At 41.7% G+C, this 21,254-nt stretch overlaps 2 protein-coding genes across 4 annotated transcripts in view; both read left to right on the forward strand.

Moving 5' to 3' along the window:
• PNLDC1 (PARN like ribonuclease domain containing exonuclease 1) overlaps positions 1 to 7,492 on the forward strand; it is a 29,418-nt gene extending 21,926 nt beyond the window's left edge. Inside the window, exons 21-22 of one of the 3 annotated variants that reach the window (XM_054064028.1) lie at positions 50 to 181; positions 7,179 to 7,492. The gene's annotated coding sequence lies outside the window, so the exon portion shown is untranslated. Of the gene's footprint in view, positions 1 to 49; positions 1,766 to 7,178 lie in introns of those variants that run through there. The other 2 variants (XM_054064029.1, XM_054064030.1) reach the window with 2 other exon arrangements.
• Positions 7,493 to 13,809: 6,317 nt separating this feature from the next.
• On the forward strand, positions 13,810 to 17,143 carry MAS1 (MAS1 proto-oncogene, G protein-coupled receptor). The gene is made up of 2 exons (XM_009557716.2): positions 13,810 to 14,341; positions 16,103 to 17,143. The coding sequence occupies exon 2, from the start codon at positions 16,140 to 16,142 to the stop codon at positions 17,127 to 17,129; it is 990 nt and encodes a 329-aa protein (XP_009556011.1). The 5' UTR covers positions 13,810 to 14,341; positions 16,103 to 16,139; the 3' UTR covers positions 17,130 to 17,143.
• The last annotated feature ends 4,111 nt before the right edge of the window (positions 17,144 to 21,254 follow it).

Below are 21,254 nucleotides of genomic sequence, written 5' to 3' on the forward strand. Positions count from 1 at the left end.
GATTTTGCATATATACAATAAATTTGTTCCTCTTTGTTTTGGAGCACAGAAACCAGAGGATGATACCATTCCTACTGAATCCCAAAGATGCGGTGGGAAGCACTCACCTGACAAAGACTGCCTTCAGAAATAACGTGCTGTCTTCTAAGCCCTTGGATTTGGTCTTGTTACACTTTGCAAGGTCTGTAATGGGCGACAGCGCAGTGTTGCACCCTGTCATGGTGTCACTTAAAGTATGAGCTCTTTTCCGTCAGCAAATGGGGTTATTCTGCCATCAGTTTGCATTACTGAGGCCAATGGAAAAATATCAGCATCTTCTCATCAAATAGCTTAGAAATTCATAGGTATTATAATTCAAAGAGGTTACAAAGAACTTAATTTCTCATGTGTCCGATGTTTTAGGAGGAGAATAGTACCTTCGAATGCTGCTTTAATAAAGCAAAATGACTTCACCAAAGGAGAGATATGTTCATCAAAAAAAAACAGAGTTAAAGCCAATACACATTTTGTACTGCATATTCTATGACAGCTGTTTTACTGAGTGATTCCCAGTTCACCGTTACAGCAGGGTTACAAAAAGCTCAGGCAAAAAAAAGGGGACAAAAAATACTTTCTTGCAGAGATAAATCTGCTCATTGAAGAGGACTTCTGCAAAAGTTAGAAATAAAAGTCTCCTAGTTGTGTAAACCTCCAAGCTGACAGTATTGAGCTGATGGCATAGCAGAGATTCTGATTTAAATAGCACTGCATGCAAAGATATAACTAGAAAAAAAGAAAAGATCTTACTTTTGTGTATAAGTATTAGGAATCCAGAGCCCCAAATCAGTGAAGAATGCTTCTTCTCTTGTGATAAAGACCCAGCAAATGTGACCATGTTAGCGAATTGTCTGTATTAAATATGCTTGGTCACCTACTAAGTACTTTTCATGGAAACCAGTCTGATAAAATCGTAACTATCATCAAAGAAAAAAATCACCACAGCTAAGGTCTTGTTTATGGAACTAAAAGGTTTGTAAATTTTTAGAGCACACAACGTCATCAATCAAAATTATTTGTGTCACTCTGCGTTAAAAAAGTAATTAATAGTTTGTATTAATCCATAAATATACACAGTATATATACATAACTCACAGTATCACGTTATCTTGCAGCTTTTGCTGTCTAGTGTAGTTTGCCCATGTTTCTATAGGCTTGGGAAAAAACTACCAGCTTTAAAGTACCGAGAATCTTTTACCCTGTTTATGATAATAACAGCCAATAATATTCAGTGCTTTGTGGGACGAGGGCCTATATTTTTCACAAGTCATGAACTTCACTATAATTTATCTCCAAGGATCTAACTAGGCATGCAACGCTGACCACTCCAGCTCTGGTGTGCTGCTTTCAATCGTTTTCTGTATCCAACAGATAAGGGGAGAGCCTGTTGGTGCCGTAGGTTTACCCTGAGACACAGCCCCAATGTCTGTTGTGAGGACGGGCTGGGGACTCAGCCCTGTCACTGTGACCTTCCCCAGTGTGTCCTGCGTTATCTACTGTCAACAAAGGCGAAGCACTGCCTTACCAATCTGCTTTTAGACAGCTAACAGCAAATGACCGCAAGTATTTTAAAAGTGTATAAAACCCTACCATTGCTCTTTAAAAACAAGACTATGAAAACTGGGGGCGAGGGGGTGGAATTACATTTGGGATGAAATCTTTATTCTGGTCCATTTAATCTCCAAGTTTTGAATGAAATGGCAAAACGCCTTTAGGCTGTTTAAGCACCTCTTTGTATACTCCCATTAATTAAAAAGGCTCAAAAAAAATTGAGTACTACCTTGCATTGATTTAAAACAATAAGCCAGCCAGTATTACAATTCAAATTACTTTTCTTTCATTATCAAAGTAGGCCATGAGGCATTTGTTAAGACTTGCATTTGCTTGTTTTATGCTTACAACACCCTAACCTACCATCCCTATGATGTCCTTCCTGGGGCAGGGCATGAGCCTTGTGGCAGCCTCATGCTTTTTTGGCTCCCTTGAAGGAGGAAGTAGCTATAAGCAAGGGCTATTGCAGTTGTTTAAGGCTGCTCTGGTCTCCAGGGAACTGCAGGAGATGGCTGCCTTCTTTTTCAGACAACTCTCTGGCTTGCAAGACTTGCAAACCCAAGCAAACAGGATGCTGAAGGCTCCACTGGTTCAACAGGAACAAAAAGTCCCAGACATACCCATGAACAAGATTAAAGCTAAATAAGCAGACTTTATTAGTACCACTGCTGCAGGCATAGCACGCGAATCCAGAATTCCCAAGAGCAGAACAGATGTAAAGGAGAATATGCTGGGGTTTTTTTGTTTCTCTAAGCTGAAGTGAGATCAATAATGTGCTGAAGTAAGTGGGAATGCAGGACTAGAAGGCAGCTCTTACTTTCCAAAGCCTGATTTCTTGTTATTATATAGAAAAAAGAAATCTGCATATTTAAGACAATCATACTTGTTCCTAAAGGTATTCAGGATTTTCTGCCCATTCTTATTGCAGCTTGTCCAGGAACCACAGTCCTCTGATGACCAGATCATTTTCCAGCCCAGGTGCTCTGTCATGTTAGAAGAGATACAACCTTGTCAGCCAGGCCAATGCACTCTGGTGCTTTTAGATACTGCCTGACATAAGTAATCATGTAATTTCCTAACTGGAGGAAAATATTGCGCTTCACAGGCAGTTTTCCTCTGCAAAAGTAAAAGTTAAGCTTCAAGCAAGCTTCAGACTGGGTCCTGTTACCAGTCAAGCTGAAGGGTAACTTTTTTCCGGAGGTTTAAATTGGAGCTGTTGCAATAATTACAACATTGAAGACATGCTTAAAAATAATTACTTTTATCTTGAATAATACCATTGTGCTAATTTTTGAGGAAAATGGTTAGTTGTGCATGTGAAGAACTGCATACGTTCAGTGGCAGCCACCACGCTCGTGATGAGGGGAACCCTGGTTAATCCAGCTCACGAGTTCTTCACCGAGCAGGTTAGCGATGTCCCATGATCTGCAGATGAGCCACATGGAGGAAGAGCAAAAGGCAAGGCTGAGGCAAGTCACCACGTGCACTTAGACAAGCTCCAGGGTTGATGTCATAACTGGGGGAAATGCACAAAGCCACCCAGAAGGTAACGTTTCCTCAACGGTCAGTAAATCTAAAGGGTGAAGATGAAAGAGAAGGCTTCCGCTTCTGCCTAAATTAGGAAAGAGAGAGATTCCCTGTTGCGTGTGTCTGTCTGTGTCCTGGAAGACCTGTAGCATATAAAGATTGCCTGTAAACATTTGGAGAAAAATAAATTCTCTGTCTGAGATAGAAGGACCGCATTGTAAGAGGGGTTGAGGACAGTCCCCTGGAGCTGGTGGGTAATTTTGGAATGAGTGTGTAGAGAAAGAAGAGCTTTTATTTTTGGTGGTGTGACCAGAGAAGGGCATGAATCAGAGTATGATTAAACTGAGTGTGGTGACCTGCTGGGTAGAAATGCAATGATGGGATGTTGCAGGGAGACACTGAAGATGAATGCTCTCCGTACTGGTTTCACTCGTGCTTTGAGGGCTCTGTCTGCACTGAAGTAAAGGAAAAAGTCACATGGCTTTTTTCCGTATTTTTATCTTTTCATCATACTTCTCTTTTCATTTTCCCAATGTCTCAAGCTTTGTCTGGCATTTCTAGTGGTCACAAGAAGGAAGTTAACACCTCAATGGAGAGCTACAGGGAACATAGATGATGTAAGTAAGGGCAGAGTGAAAAAAAAGGAACCAAGAAACAGGCATAAAGGAAGAAGGGTCCACTGATTGTACAAGAACAGAGGAAAGCTGTGGACGTTGGAGTTATACAGATGACAAAGGAGGCACAGCAGCTATTTTAGTGGTGCTCACTCTGCACCTTTTTCTTGGTCCAATTCGATGTAAGGCTTAAAATTTGAAGCCAATGCAATGGCAGAAATACTATTTTAAGATTTGTTTGTTTTCCAATCAGCTGTCAAACAGATGATTTGGCAGCCCAGGCCTTTGCCTAGCCCCAGGAGGACATCTCTGGCCTCTACATCCATCAGGTTGTGAAATTATCCAAGAGTGGAAGGCACCAGGGCAGAGGCCCAAAAAGGAAATGCTTCCCCTCCTTTCCCCACAAGTGTTTCCAAATGCCCATCTCAGAGAAACAGCTTAGCTTTGCCATATGAGAAAGAAATCACCCTAGAAGGGAGGGGCCACCTGTGCCTATTCCAGAAGGATTTTGACTGTTATGCAACGTTTTGAATGGAAAGAAAGGCTTTTCAAAGCACAAACATATAATTCACCTTGTGGTGCTACAACAGCCACATCCAACAGTGATACGAGATGTTGATTGAGTTGTGATACAAGAGTGATGTTTGAGATATGTGAGGAACAAGGAAAAATATGAGTATTACCACTCTGGAAGATCATGCCAGTTACTGCAATCATGGAGTGCTCTTGGCAGAGAATGTATCTCCTGTTGCATTAACATAAAGACCTGATCTGGGAAGCCAGGAGGTATAATTAAGCTTACTCAATCACATGTTTCCACTGGGGAAGTGTGTTTCACCACTGACACAAGGGGATGAATGCTTGAAAAGCCTGGCCTTGTTTTGTCTGGCACGCTATGCCTTCAGGAAACTTGCACCTACCGTGTGATAATCGTCATGAGAAAGTTTTGCATTTGCAATTATGGGGCAGACAGTGCCACCTCCTCAGCTGTTTCTTCCCAGGACTGAAACATTTAAGCCTTGATTGAATGAAATGCCTGGACATAGGCTTGAATTTAGGTGATGTGTTTTAAACCATGTGGTTTAAATCATGCTGAATTAAGTGTGCCTTTCAGAAGAGTTAGTTTTTCATATACCATACAAGGCCTTTGCTTTCAGAGCCTCCAACCTGATCCCATCCTCAGGTACACATACCAGCTTGATGAAGTAGCTGAGAAGATGCAAGAACCCCCTGTAAAACTAGTTACCTGGGAATAAGGAGCACTCTGTAGCCTGGAGCTCATTCGCTGTTGTTGGGCTCACAGATTCAGTACTGTAGCTTAACTCTGCCAAAACAGTATTAGTAGATGCACATGGAGACTATCAGGAACAAAAAAATGCGTGTTTGCAAGTCCTGGCCAGCATCCTTCCACATTGCCTCCTCTGTCACAGCACAGTCATAAAGCTGACAGTCATGGTCCAAGAGACATGGACTTCAGTGACTCGTCTGACATGTGAGGGATGAAGCCCACTGCCTTGTCATCCTGACATGGTGCTGTCTGTGGCTCTCAGGGTAACTGGCCACCGTCTCCGTGGATCTCCTGGAGCTCCCTGTCACACACAGGTCATCACTAGCATACAGTGGCAGGAGAGGGTGAGTGCCATGACCTCCACCGTCATCACTGTGCAGTAGACCCTTTAGCACCAGCTTCAGAAACTCACTCATCTGCACAGTCTCTAGCACCAAAGCAATCCATGGAGGTAGAAAGCAGAGCAGGCAGTGCACACTAAGGATGCCCGGGCAGTTCTGCGCTGGCACTGCCTGCCTGCACCTTGTCTGCAGAGCCAACATGGTGCTGCTGGCCCAGAACAGTGGTGACCTGCTGGCAGCTGACTGCTTTAAGACCATTTCCTTGCTCTGTGTTTTTGCACTTCTGCTTCTCTCCTATTAAATCCAGTATATAATTTATTTGAAAACAAGGGGGCAGCCCATCACCCCCCTGGCATCTGTTTCAGGACTCTGCCCCGGAGTCACTTGACAGCTCTGAAGGATGACACTCAATCTTTATCCACTGTCAAAAGACAGCTCTGATTTTGGTCTTCAGCCATCACAATGTCTCCAAAACTTTCCAGTAAAAGAATGAGATGCAGTTTGTCTAGTTATTTTATCAATTTATTTACCTGTCTTTTCTCTTCTGACTAATATGGTTTCTACAATATCAATTATATTCTAGTCTCTTACTGGTTCTTCCTTCCACCATCCCTGTCTCCCCCAACAGAACACCAGAAGCTAAGCCTTTTTTCACCTGGGAAAGTAGCAAGTTTAATTTTGGCAAGATATCTGTATGTGTTTAAATATTATGCATATTATATACTATACAGTCCTTTGGAGTATTGGTACATTCAGCCTGAAGAGGAGGCGCTGTATAGCTCTGTGACTGACAACTTGTTATCTCCTTCCATCAATTCATATTTGGAGGACTACTATGGAAATACCTTTGCTGAGAATATATCTCAAATCAGAGTCTGAGTTCCTTGTACCACAGCAGAACAGCCCGCATGACAATGTAGGTGGAGAGAATTCAATCTGTTATGGGTATTAAGTGTACCTTGAGTCATCCTTGTAAACTCTGCTCTTAAATGGGAATGCATATTCCCATCAGTGGGAACGCCGATGCATGCAAACCACAACAAGATATTAAAAGATTAGGCCAGGAACTGGGAGAAAACAATGTAGGACAGTGAGGCAGAGAAGCAGGACAGATGATACAGAGCTACCAGCCTTCTAGCTTTTTAATCAAAGCACCTCATCAGTAGTTAAAGTGTAGTCAAATGCTTCTTGCCAGGGCTATATCCCATGTTTTTTCCCTGGGACTGTGCTGGTTGGGAGCTAGTGATAACTTGAACATTTCTGTGCTACCCTGGCTCTCCTCTGCACAGCCAGCTCAGCCCCACTCCATCCTACCATAGGTACACAAGCAGATATGACCACCCAGCTGGGACACATCCTGAAGCCCTGACTGTGGCCAGCAGCATGCATCACACGGCCATGAGCCACACAGACACGGTGTGTTGCTCATAGGGCAAGAAAAACAGTGTGTCCTTGACATTGAAAGATAAAAGGGAAAGCATGACAAGGAAGAAAAAACATAGTCGTAAGAAATGTGTTCAGCAGGAAACAGAGGCAGCAACAGTCTCTGCAGCATCTAAAGTCTGAGGAAAGTATTTTTTATTGACAAAAGACTGAGACTTCAAGTGTGTCTGAACACACTTTAATTACCTGTTAAGTAGGGTGAGAATGTGGTAGTGTCTGTAACCTCCCCACCTCAAAGGAAGAATGAATGTGATGTTTTGGTGTAGGATGAAGTGGAATTCCTAAAAAATGCAGAACTTCAGTTTCTTCATCTCCAGCTGCAGTTCAGTTGATTGTTGTTCATTATCTAACTTATTTTGTGTTATCTCAACTCTGCAGAGCAAATGCTGTTAATAAATCAACCTACGAGTAGAAGAGAACAAGTCAATACTGTTTCTGGAAGCAAACTGATGACACAGCCAATATTGATGTTCATGCTGAAGCTTTGGCAAGATGTACCACCACATCGCTGTGGAAGACAGAAATCATGAGCCTGGCATGTCCAAGAGCAGCCCTTTTGCCTGTGCAGAGGCTGAATTATCACCTCTTTTACTGACAATGATTTCCATGGCTTTGTGATGATTTACCACAACTAAGCATCTTGTTCCATTTCTATTGCAGGTATAAAGGAGAAAGTTGGAAAAGACGGGGGGGGGAAAACAGCCAAGAGCACTTGTTTTTGCTGTAATAGAATCAAACTCTGTTTTATTGTGTTAGTGAGGTTGAAGTATTAGGTGAATTCCTTGTATTTTTAGTATTTATATTATGCTAGCTAAGCATCTCACAGATTTGAAGTTATCCTCCCAGTGCCCCCATGTTACTCCCATTTTGCAGAGGAGGAATTTTTATGAGTTTAAGGAAGTCTGAGACAGAGGAAATACAGGACTCACAACATCTATCCTCACAATGTTTTGTGCTCTTGCTACACCTTAAAAATATCCCTTTGTAGAAAATGTAATGGCTTTTTCATTTGATACCTAGATCCAGTCTAGGTATATATGCTTGATAGAAGAGACAGATAATTCACTGTTTTCATTCAGTGACCTGCTGGCTTTATGGAGTAAATCTGCATGAGCTTGTTTCGTTCTTGTGTTCAAGCTGGATCACCTAGAAAAATATGAGTTGCCTCTCAGTCTGTGTTTTGTCTTTGAAAAGAGACTAGTATTAGAAGCAGCCTGAAATATAGGAAAATTTACTCAAAAGAAGATTCTTAATTTAAAAAAGTCAGCATTTGAGAAAAATCCTAAAGTAGAAAGAAGTATTTCCCTTCTGACTTTATGTTTTGATGCACCATGCCCTAGTTCATCTCTGTCAATTAGGCCCTCAATCAGACAGCAAGAGAAAACAGGGTTGTATTACAAAGTCCTATTCTGTGGTGCACTGTGGGAGGTTCCATCCAATAAAGGAGAAATGAGACATGAAAAAAACTGGGCTACAGTTTCCCTGCAGAACCACGATGTGATATCCACAATGAAATTTTGTGTTTAAAATACTGAATTACTCCATAGACTTTTAGACCACTTTCATAGTTCAGCTAGAAATTCCTTCATTAAACCCCAGCATCGTATAGCAATACATAGCGCTTTCAATCATGTCATTACAAAGATCTGGTTGTTTACTGCTTATTACCTGATTACATCCATACAGAGCAATTACATTTGTAAGCATGCTATTAAATGGCTTGTAAGGGTGTTGCCCTGAGGAGTCACAGACCTATCCTGGCTGAGTATAAAGCATGTTCTGAGAAGGCTGTCAACAATTCCTATGTCATCTACTTTCATTTTTTGAAGTAGTGGTGCTTCCATAGAGCAGTTATCATCCTTCTAAATAATTTTCCAGTAGAAGGGATCCCCAGCACCATAGCTATTTCTCTTGTGTGTAGGAGCAGAGTACAAGGAGATAGGTGCATCACCAGACCTCAGTCAAAAAATCACTGAACCCAACCAATGAGACTAAGGTTTCATAGTAACGAGCATCAAACATTTTATTTAGCCACCTATTCCTGCAATGGAGAGAGCAAGTAAAGAATAATGGCTAACTTCTGTGATAGGTTGGAAATGGATGTAAATTATAGAATAGACTAGTTTGGGTTGAAGGGGACCTTAAATGATGAGTATGTGATACAAAATACAAATTAAAAGAGGGGTAAAAAAAAGGAAACATGGAGATTAGTACTATCAGGAATAAAGATTATTTCGGGGCAGTCTTTCTTACTATGGAAAGCACTTCATACAACTTAGTCAAGAAGGATTTGAACATCTATAAATGGGAATCTCTGAAAATAACACAGGTTGAACAACAGAGCACTATGGTACCAGACCCTTCTTTCATTATCTTGATGGGAATACAAAATGTCTTAGTCTATATGAGGTAACTGGACATGACCATCCCATTTTATCTCAACCTAAACAAAGGAAAAGCTAAATTTACTGGCTCCTTGGTGCACAAACCACTTCTTCCAACCTTTTGTCATGGAAAGCTCTGACTCCTCTCTGTCATGCCTCTCTCATATTTTCTAATCCTGTAACTTCTACTTTGCACAACTATAGATAAATGGTTTAAACTGCCTATACTAGTTACACGTGTATGCCAAGTTATTACTTCCATTCTTATCCTATCTCTCTCCAATAGTTTCCTGTATTGTCTTACATACATAAAATGAAAATGTAGAATGAAAATACTCTTTCCTCTATTGTCTTACACTACACAGCAGTGGCGGTCCTAATGCTTGGTAGCTGGTGGGGCTGCCAGCAGGCAGGTGCAGCGTATTTTCTCTTCTGATGTGTGATGATGCTGGGTTTGGTGCTAGCATTTGTGCTATTGGTGACTGGCCCAAGGGGGAAATAAGACTCGGAAGGATTTTAGCGAGGGCAGATTTCTGGGGACAGACCCCACTGTCCCCAAGGCAAAAGCTGCCATCTGCTACGCATGTTAGGACTGAAGAGCTTCTGAAACCCAAGGACAGAGGAGACCTCCTTGCATTCAGTGTGGCTGGCTGAAGATAGGATCTGTCTGAATAAGAAAGGTTTTTTGAAGAACTCGTTACAATTTTTTACGCAGAGAGGGAAAAAATGTTGGTGAGGCTTTGCAGGGAACTGAATGATAACGGCCAAGGCCTCAAAGAGGCAAAGTGTGACCAGGAGTGGATCAGAGCGCAGAGAGATGCAAGGCTACTTGGTGAAGAAAGAAGACAGCTGCTCTGTATTTCATTAAGGCCCAGGTTCTCCTTCTGCATGACTTGGTGGGAGGCAAGCCGAGAGTGGGAACACATTTCCACTTGCACAGGAAACTTCTAAACCAATAGATTCAGAAAAATGTTATGGAGATTCTTTGAGAGGTGAACACTTGTGGGTTTTGGTAAAGACATGCATTCTTTTCCTTGCCCAGGAATAACTTTTCCTTTCATTTTATATAACTTTTAAATTTTTTTTTCCTCCCCCCCTTTCCAAAAACACCCCGGAAAGATGGGCAATAGGAAATCTTGTTATTTTATATTGGTTTCTCCTATACCTACAGTATCACTAAGAACTTCTTGCTTCCTCATACACTCTCTCAGCTCCCCACCCATCTCTGATTTGGGAATCTCTCTGCAGTTGCTCTCTGGCTGCTTCCTCACCACCACTGTGATGGGACACAGAGTTGTAAGCTCACAGCCAGAACACTATGTGTGCTGCACCCCAGGCAGGTAAACATGTCCACCTGGTATATGAATATGTCTTTACAGCTTCTGTACCAAACAGGCTGATTTCTTCTCTGGTTGTGGAGTTGCACAAGTAGAGCCACCCTGGAGTTGTCCTCGCCCCTGCCATAAACGTGCCCAGGCAGCACACACCTCACCCTGGCACTGCAGAGCTGAAGCTGTGCTCCTCCTGCTCTGTGACGTTGCCCCTGAGTGCTGAGTCCTGGCACATCACCCAGAGATGTGCAAGTAGGAAGAAAGAAGGTGCGTCTCGAGTCAGGAGCAGGAACATGTCCAAATCCTCCCCTGCTCACATGACAGTCATTCCATGAAGTTACACGTAAACAGTTCCTCTAACTTGCCACCTCACTTTGTTTCCAGAGATTTCCAGAGCCCTGCACACTGGTTTTGGGCCTGTCTACCCCTAGCTTTCTGTCCACTATTAACTATCATTTTCTCATCATCCATTTCGAAGCAGAACCTAAAATGCCTGAAAAGCCATCCCTGACAAATAGAAAAATAATCTGAAAATAGCTTTGCCAAACTATTTTAGGGGTCTGTATGACCCCAACAGTAACTATAAACCTCCCATCTCACTAGAAGCTTTATTCTGACCTCAGACAAGATTCTTCACAGGTTCTCACAATACACCTAGTTTTCAGACCCACTGCCATAAGCACTGAATTGTCCGTAAACAACATGCAGTAGGTCTTAACCACTCAGAAAAAAAGTATGATTAATTCGTTCCTACCAACTTTGGTTGTCAGAAATCTCTCAGTAGGATTTCAGGATTAAGCAGTAATCCTTGCTTTTGGAGCCTGCTATTTCCTACTGTTCTCATAAAAACATAATCCCACCATACCATTAACAGGATTTTACAGCTGGCTTTATAACAACTGAGCAGCCACTAAGGAATCTTCATTGTAACCCTGACTCTGGACAGAGTCTTCTTACTCTTTATTTTCTGTTTTCTTGAATCTTAGCTCCTAACATATGTTACTTTTATCTATAAACAGATGATCCCTGCTGGCCTCAAAACTAGCTGGTGACAAATACTTTCACCTTGCTTTGCAGAAGCCAATAATAAATCTATCTCTCATGCCTCTTGCCTATAAAACACAATCCATCAATTCCCACCCTTTAGGGAACTGGGCATACACTAGAATGATACAAGTAGGGTAAAAGACATCTAGCAAGTTCTGTGGTGGGTTTTGGGTTAGGGTAACAACCTTAAAGTTTACTCTAAGCCTAACTTCTACTTTAATCATATTTGCATTTCACTGATTGAGGAGTAATCGTAAGTCATTCTGGCTTTCCTAGTGTCCATGAACCTTAATGGATCTTGAGACACCTACAACCTGTGCATTTGCCCCCAGTGTGCCCCAGAGTCCTCTGCTCCCCGTGGTGCCTCAGAGCTCTCTGTCTGGGCTTTGGTCATCTTACAAACCCTCAGTTTTCCAGTGAGCCTCTCAGCCTCTACTAGTTGTTCAAACTCAGCTCCTCAGTCCACAATGCTCTGAAACCTAAGCACAATTTCTAACCTTTCTTTGAGCTGAATAATTGTGGAATGAATTTCATCTGGAAAGTGGAAATGACTGAATGACCATCAGGAAAAGTTGCACTGCCTGAAAATTCTGCCAAAGCACATTCCTAAGGGGGTTTCGTTGTGGCTTATGGAAGTACATAATTAAAACATCTGACTCCCAGGTACTTGGAGGGTCTTTCATACACTGGCACCTATATCAACTGCATAAACCCCTCTAATTTGGTTTATCAATCCTAGATCATTGGATTTTCTTTAATGAATGAATTGTAAGTTCTTGCCAGGTTGCTTTCTGCTTCCTGGAATTTGAGATACAAGAACATAGAATTATTTGAAGGCTCAAAGAAAAATGATAAAGAGGTAACACCGCTAGCTTCATGCATACTGGATATTTGAAAGTATTAGTATATTTGATTTACATCCACTGAAAGGCTGCTCTGTCCCACTAGGTTAGTGCATGAGAGATTTTTTTTAGGATAAATTATCATTCATGTCATGGTCTGCTGTATATTCAGTTTAGATTGAAATTAACAGAGTATCTATATGGCCCATCATGAATTTATTGCAAATACGAATTTCTAGTCCCATGGGCTGTTGGAGTTCCATGCTTTGTTGTTGTAGTCTCCTTGTTCAATGTCTGGTTAGTTAATCTGATTCAGAAACAGCCACTGCATTTCGAGGCAGCATCTGATATAAACACTTCAACGGTCTGAAGGCACAGGATCCCCCAGTGCTATTCAACCTTTCTGAAATCACTGAGTATAAGCTGTGTTTGTGACCTGTTACCCTCAAGACCGGGTTTCACTCTGCTGCCCTGGCCTTGCAGATGATGACTGATGAGACCCTAGGACCTGTCATGAAGGAGGTGCTGTGTGCATGTGAGTGAGAGGGATCACAAATCACCTGCCTCGTGGAGACAGAGAGTCCAGGGCATCCCCAATTTTGGATTGTGCTTGCACAGCAGACTGAGTGGGCTATGAACCCAAGTGAGTAGTCAGTCTTGGAACGTTAAGCATATGCACATCTCATTCTACAGGAAAGGAGCTTTTTTTTCCTGTTTCAGAGGTAATTTGAAATTTTTAGTCCCATGGCCATTGAATGTAAGGTATATGACAGCTTAAGCCAACAGAAAGCAATTAGACATTGTTTTTATTTCACTCTGTTTCTTTCCTTACTTTATTCTGACCCCCCTCTTTGGGGTCATTTATTTCTCACATTAGTTAGTAGTTTCTCCCGTTTGGGGATTTGGTAGTTTTAGTGAAACATCCAAAGGAAAAGACCAAGCAAACTCTCTCCTTTTTTGGCTAAGAATGTTTGTTCTGCTAATATCTGAATATAAAAACAACCTAATACTTGGGGTAAAAGCAGGAGACATCCTCAAGGGACTTTTCAAAGAGTTTCTCTTCTCCTAGGCCTGTTTGAACTTTTCAGGGGAGACTGTTTAAATCTCAAGTACAGATTTTCACTTCACACGGCTGTTTTTTTTCTTTTGGTAGATTACCTCAAGACACAGTTTTTACCAAGAGGAATGGATGTATGGGACTAACACAACGATGTGCCTATTTTCTTTGCTCTGTGGTTTCTTTCTATTTTTTTTTCATTCTATTAATTAGTTTCCTTCCTTCCTTCCTTCCTTCCTTCCTTCCTTCTTTCTTTCTTTCTTTCTTTCTTTCTTTCTTTCTTTCTTTCTTTCTTTCTTTCTTTCTTTCTTTCTTTCTTTCTTTCTCCTATTAAAAATATAACACAAATTTACAAATCAACTCGTATTACTTTAGATGACATTTTGTGGCACTGTTCTAATTTGAGATTTTTCCTTCAGATCTTATCATCCCCAAATAGATTTTCTACTCACTTCACGTTTGTTTGTTTAAACTATGTCTCTTGGTATTGTGGCAGCTCAGGACAGCTTTCCATATACTGCCATTTAGTTCCCACAAGAGTTAACTCCCAGGCTTTCAGCTAGATGACTTGCCAGTTACTGAGTGATGCCATTTGAAGCACAACCTCAGTTGATGAGCCTGGGGCCCTTTGCTTGGCATGCCTCAGAAATTTGGAGCAATGGGAGAACTGCACACTTCTTTTTGAGGGCGTCATAGTCGCAGTCACTGTTTGCTCCCCCTCTTACCAAAGGCAAATGGTTGGAGAAGGTAACCATCAGCTTCTTCAAGGACAACATTATCCAGCAGCTTCAGGGAAATCTGAACAGACCATGGATGTATCTGGAAAGAGAGAATTCTCGCCACTTTCATCTCTGAATGCTCTCACGTGGGAATGACCATAGTAAGTCCAGAAATTTTTCCTTGTTTTACTCTCCAGAGAGAAATGCTCCATTTACACAGGGATACAAATCAAACACTCATCTTGAGTCTTTTCATACTTTGAATCTTTCCTTCATACTTGAATCTTTTAATTCTTCTTTTCCTCTCCTACTTGTTTTAACACTTGAAGTAGATAACCTCTCTTCTTTTCTTTTGTGAAGCTTTACTACACTCACAACAGCACAATGTTTGAGCACCTTCCCTCTGCAGTTTTCCAGAACACTGCTTTTGGGAAGTTTGCCACTCAGTCTGGTCACTGCATTTACATTTTGCATTCACATTTTGCGTCCGCATTTTGCATTCACATTTTGCGTTCACATTTTGCGTCCACATTTTGCGTTCATTCACATTTTGCATTCACATTGGCTTCTCTGCCACACTTTCAGCTATGTTTTTTGTTCTCTCTGTCTGAGTCTCAGATGGTGTCACAGTCAACACAATCATCACTAACATTTTTCTGCAGGCTTAAATGCCAGCAAGCCCTGAGGCTTCCTGGGTTGTTTACTGAATGCTCTTTTTTAAACTCTGATGTTGTATCTTAAGAAGTTGTTTCAAACCCAGGAAGCCTAGGGCTCATGAAGGAAAATTTATGAGTGGGATGAATGGCTCTTTTTAAATGATCATCGCAAAAGTTGCTCCATTAAAACTTTTTACGTTGCATTTGATGTTCTTAATTACTTGAGGGTATGGGTAAATTTCCATTATGGCACGTTAAAGAACCAGGCTGATGATATGGATGAACCAAGTCAGCAGGGCAAGTTTACTGCAAACATGTAGTCCGTGTTAACATCAGTAAATCAGCAGGGGGCCTGAATATGACTCTGTGTTATCACAGAGGCAGTTTGGAAGTTACATGGAAGGGGGCATGAAACATTCATGTGAAAATCAGCCGAAAGAAGATATACAAAAGGAGAACTTGTTCTGTAACTCAGCAAAACAGTTAAAACCACTATAACAAATGACAAGGATCCTGAATAGCTACTCCTTGTGATGGGTTGGATTTGTAATGTTTGCAGGATATTTGCAGTTGTACTAAGTGTTCAGAGTGTGTAAACGTTGTTAAATTATATTATGCTATGATAAATGACAATTAAAGCTGATAAGAAATTACTGTCTCAAAACAATTTTTCTTTCCCTCCACCTCTGTATTTGGAGGGAATACGATGCTGAGTAGCTACTACATATTATTTTTACTTATTTACTTAAAGTTCTTCCTGGAAAAGATATGTTGGCATCATTTTTTTTAAAAAAAACAACCAAAAACTTATGAGCCAAATTCACTTGAGATACATGTGTTTAACTTAAAATTAATATCATTAGCTTCAACGGGAGCTGAATAGACCTGTCTGGGAACAATTTAAGGCTCTAACAAGAACCACTAATGCAACCTGTGACCACTGTATCATGAAACTTTGCAACATGAGGGAGATGTTGCTTGTCCAATAGCTCTTTGAGAGTATCTCTGTAGCTGTAGTTTAGCACTGATATCTTGAACCTCATAGAGAAGAAAGCTCAAGATTTCTGCTAGCACGATAGGCTTAGCGATCTTTAACTCCTAGAGTAATTCCAACTGGGTTTCAACTAGCAATAGTGTTCCAAAGCTGTTTTTCCTTTTGCTAAGGCTTTCAGATACGACCAGAAATTGATAGGCCACAAAACAGAAAGAAAAAGGGGAGATGAGGAGCACACAACACTCACAGTGTATTTTTATACATATTTACAGAAGGAAGAGCTGTGCTATCCAAACTTGAGCTTTCCCCATGGATGAGTCAAACATAATGTTTCATCCCAGCGAAGGCACAGGGAACATCTCAATGCACAGAAACATTTCTACACAGGAAAGGGTCTGGGAGATATTGACCCCACTTTGGGTAATTATGATCATCTCCTTCCTGGGTTTTTGTGAAAATGGAATTGTCCTCTGGTGCCTCTGCTTCCAGATCAAAAGAAACCCATTCACTGCGTACATCATGCACCTGTCCATTGCTGACATCTCCTTACTGCTTTGTACTTTTATTCTGTCGATTCAGTACATTGCTGGTTTTGGATTCGCATATGGATTTTACTATTATATAACCACCACACTATCTATTATCTTCCTTCTCGGATATAATACTGGTCTGTACCTCCTGACAGCCATCAGTATTGAGAGGTGTCTGTCTATTGTCTACCCCATTTGGTACCGATGCCACCGGTCACAGCACCAATCGGCAACTGTTTGTGCAATTCTGTGGGCTCTGTCTTTTCTGATGACAGTAGCTGAATACTTAACATGCAAAGATGATTCAACGAAGGAACAATTCGACGATGGCAACCATTGCCAAGCACTACTCATCTTCACATGGATCCTGACTTTCATGATTTTCATTCCTCTAATGATTGTGTCCAGCCTGATCTTGGTTATCAGAATTCACCGTAACTCCTTGAGACCTCATTCGTCAAAGCTCTACATCATCATAGTGGCCACAGTTATTGTCTTCCTCATCTTTGCCATGCCCATGAGGCTGTTATACCTTCTGAATTACCACCACTGGTCGTCTTTGCTCAGCCAGCAGAACCACGTCACCATCGTTCTCTCCACTGTTAACAGTAGCATCAACCCCCTTGTTTACTTCTTCGTAGGAAGCAGCAAGAAGAAGAGGTTCAAGGAAAGCCTCAAAGTGGTTCTTAGTAGAGCACTCACTGATGGGTTGCGGCCGAGAAGCCAGGAAGTTGGCATGAGTTTGGATATAGCCGAAACAATTTTCTAAAGCCTGGGGCGGGAAGTCTAGGGCCAAATAATTGGAAGATCTAATAAACCACTGCAAACCTAGAAGTGTTTTTCTTCCATAGAATGTATAAAGCAGTGGTGAAACAGTACTGTTACCTTCGGTGGTTGAGCAATGGAAAAATATGGACTAGAATAAAGTTAACTTTTATTTGTATTTTCTTAATTATTCAAACACATGCTACATCCTGATGTGACTATGTCAGTCAAGATACCACAGTGGAAAAGAGAGAGGCCAACAGAGAATATAAAAAAAGGACACAGAAATATATTATAAATAGTGTGACATTTATACAAGCACTAAGCACCCATAAATGCCATTGAAGTCACCAGGTCCTGTGTGTATTCACATTTTTGAAAGTCAAACCTACTAAATGCAGGAGTCATGTTACATAGCGCAATTTAGTTTCAACTGTTTCCAGTTTGTTTAAGTGCGCAAAAGAGCTGCTCCCTGGGGACAAAAAGTGGAAGAAATCCATATGTGAGAGTAAGTCCCCATACATACCTGCAAACATATAGCATAGCTTTGGTCTAGTAAGGCGTTTAAGAGTATATTAAATGGTCAAGTTCCTCCCTGGTTAAGGGGCTTTTTCAGAGTCCATTTTAAAAACATACATTGTGGCATTTCGAGTGACATCAACATTTCTCTGGGTCCTTGGGTAATTCACCTGACACATGGGAGTAGCTGGCCACTTAGGGACGTTGTCAACGCAGAGAGGGCTTTTGCCCTAATTACAAAGGGTGGGGCTGGCTTATCCTCAAAATGTCAGTGTTCTTGTAGGTTTAGTTATTCAAGGAGTCTATGAGAAAGTCGGTCCCAACACTTGCTGTCCCAGCCACTTATTTAGTATTTAGTTGTTCTCTGGAGAATATAAATTCCTTTTATGGTCTCTCTGTTTTATAACAGTCACTTTTGGATAAAGAGAAGAAAAGAAAGATGCTTCACACAATGTAGAACTGGGGCTACACCCCAGCCACACTGTTCCAGCTGATTACCTCCTCTCGTTGAATGCCAGGGTACTGTGACTGGTATTTTGTGTTTAATTCCCAGGGCTACTTGCCCATCTACAGCCCAGACGCAGAGTGCAGAGCACGACAACAACAAGGAGGGGATGGGACTAGGTCACGTTTATCACACAGACGCACAATACATAGGATCTGGGCAGTCAGAGAGCTGTGGCACTTTCAAAGAGATGTCTGGGAGATGCATTTGTCTCTGACCCCATGTAGCTGCAAATTCAGCAGTAACAGAGACCTCCTGTCAGCTTCCCGCCAAGTTTCCATTGGCACATTTAATAGCTAACTGCGGAAAGAAAAATACAACCTACTCCTCCTTTGTTGAAAGATTGCCAGTCCTGGAATAAGGAAGATGGTAGGTTAAGACTGAGCACTGGATGGGAATTCATGTAGAGAACAGATCTCAGAAGGATAAATATTGTTTCTATGCATGTGCCCTTTTCTCCTTACATTAAAGTACTGCAGTGTGTCACTGCAGTAAAAACTCATGAAAACGAAGAACTTATCCTTCTACCTTCCTAATTAGCCCCACTCCATCAAAGTCTTTATCTATGACAGTCACCCTACTTGTTCCAGTTTTTCACTTTGAAACTCTAGTCCCTGACTAATCACCTCTATTGATTCAGGTGGTAGATTAGAGCAGCCTGCTTCTTTCTTAGGGCAATGATCTACTGCATTGCTGGAATGACAAATCAACAGAGCAGCTCCCCATTGACAATGGTGAGTGCAGGATGGGGTAAGTAGGTCTGTGGACACCCTGGCAGGGTCAGGGGGAATAGGGTGCATGGGATGTTCACATACATGTGGCATGTGTGTGCATACACCTCCTGAGGGACTGTCAGGGAATTTGTCAACAGTGATAAATGCCATAAACTTGAATGCTAGTGTAGATCTAGCCCAGAAAAAACCCAGACTCTTCTCCAAAGCCATTCCCTACCCTTACCTCAAGACCCTTTACAATAATCACGTGCAGAAACAGAGAGAGGGGCAGGAAGCAGGAGTTGCAGGAAGCATGTTCAAAACATGTTTCCACTGTAAGCATGAATGTAACACAGTTCTGTCAAAGTGATTCAGGTGAGACAAGGTATATTATTTACAATGCTTAAACATACACAGATTATTACTAACAGGTTTGGGGTAAGGATCACTATGCATGCAGGCAGGGCAATAGATCTGAAGAGGCAGTATTATGCAGCAGGGCAATGCAGATATTCATGAGCTCAATAGGTGCTGAGGACTATTAACTTCTTACCTTTTCTCACCTTTGTCTGGCCACACCTTCAGAATTTGGACAACTATCCATAGATCAGTTCGCAGAGCAGACAAAATTAACATTCATCATGAAATAAACATCCAGAAGGATGAATAAGAATGAACAGCTAGTGGCTGAAAAATGATTAATGTCTCCCAGTCCACAGATAAAAATATGTTAGAGATGTTCCTTTCCTCTTTATTACAGTGCCTGATGACTTTTCTCTGTGCAGACAGGCTGCAGTACAAGGGGAACTGATAAGCACATTATTCCATGATTAAAAAATAAAACAAAAGCAAATCAAACCAGGAAAGTTTTGACACTCCATTTGTTGCACAAGAATGAGATTCCCCAGAAGTTTGCATTTTTCAAAATTATTTGCATCTGTGGAAGAGGGTGAAATAACCCTATGTGGATCACGCAGAGTTAATAAGCACTTTGCAGTGGTGCAGAACAGGAAAGACTGTCTTGCAGATGAAGTACTAGTCACAGAGTTTAGAGATGTGGATTCTGTTTCAATGCAGTCTTGGCATCTATTTTTTCTGTTCCTCCTTTTCCTGCCTAAAACGTGAGGATTATATTATTTTGTTTCCAGTGTTGTGCCTCCACATTTATACTATTTATGCTTCAGAACAGCAGCTATCTCTTGGTTATCTCTTGTAATGTCCAGGGCAATAAGGACTCAGTTTTCGGTGCGGGCAGGAAAAGGAATTATTCCAGGAAGAAATGCCCAGTGTAGTCCCTACTTTATTAAAACTCTTTACCACACTTCTGTTCTATTTCATAGTAATAAACATTGTGGGATATAAAAGTGTGGTGAGAAATGCAAAGAAGGAAGTCACTTCCCTCAGTACTGCACAAAGTCTTTTTGCTTTCATAGCTACCTCCTGGGTGGAAAGGATAACAGGGGGCAGGTTGCTGTGGGGGTTCAGGTCCACAAGGATGTGATGAGTTTATGCATCAGTTTTCCTCTATAACTCACAGACTTTATGAATGATACTTGTGACAGCAAAGGCAGAGCCTGAAGCTTACCCTGGGAAAATCATCTCAGGGAAGCGGAAATATATTCCAGTTGTACTGGTCCCTGACATAGAACAAAACCTCCCCTTGTCCCCTTTCCAAGCATGAGAACAATCTACCAGTGCACAGCATTTCCCACTGTCACTCAGGTCACCTCAGGTCACTATCTAGGGGGAAGATTGGAGGGACAGTTCAAATTCCAGATAGATGTCCAGCAAGGTCTCAGCCAATTTCATGTTTTTCATCCTCTGGGAGCCTGTGATGCTTGGCTCTGCACGTACCTGTCAGAGGCTCCTTCCCAAGTCCTCATGCCCGGTCCATTGCACGATGAGGGTGATCCACACACTGGGTTCTGTGAGTAAAGCTCAGTACAAGGGAACGTGTATGACTTTTGAGTTCCCCATAACATGAATACCTGATGAGACAATGCCCAGAGAAACCATTTGAATCCTCAGCTGACTTTCATCATCTACATTCTGCAATTCTTTTCCTGCACTGCTTTCTTGACCTGCAAATACCCACAGCCTGTTATGCTAGACCTGGACAGCATAATCCTGGTGGTGGGGTGTGTACCCCTTTAGTAGCCCCAGTGAGTATCAAGGTGAAACCTAGCTGTGCACCCACCTCTCCTCACCCGGCACTGCCTGGTTTCCAGCAGAAAGGAGAGCTGCTGCCTGCAACTTTCAGTTATTCCTTGAGTTCAAGCAGTGGCATTCATGGCCTACTGATGTTGTAGTGATGATACTGGTCAGCAGAGGATATTCTCAGATGCTACCTGTACCAAGGGAAAGCAGAAAATCAGTGTGAGCTTGGGTGTAG

This window comes from Cuculus canorus, chromosome 3 (genome assembly GCF_017976375.1).
Source record: "Cuculus canorus isolate bCucCan1 chromosome 3, bCucCan1.pri, whole genome shotgun sequence".
NCBI lineage: Eukaryota > Metazoa > Chordata > Aves > Cuculiformes > Cuculidae > Cuculus > Cuculus canorus.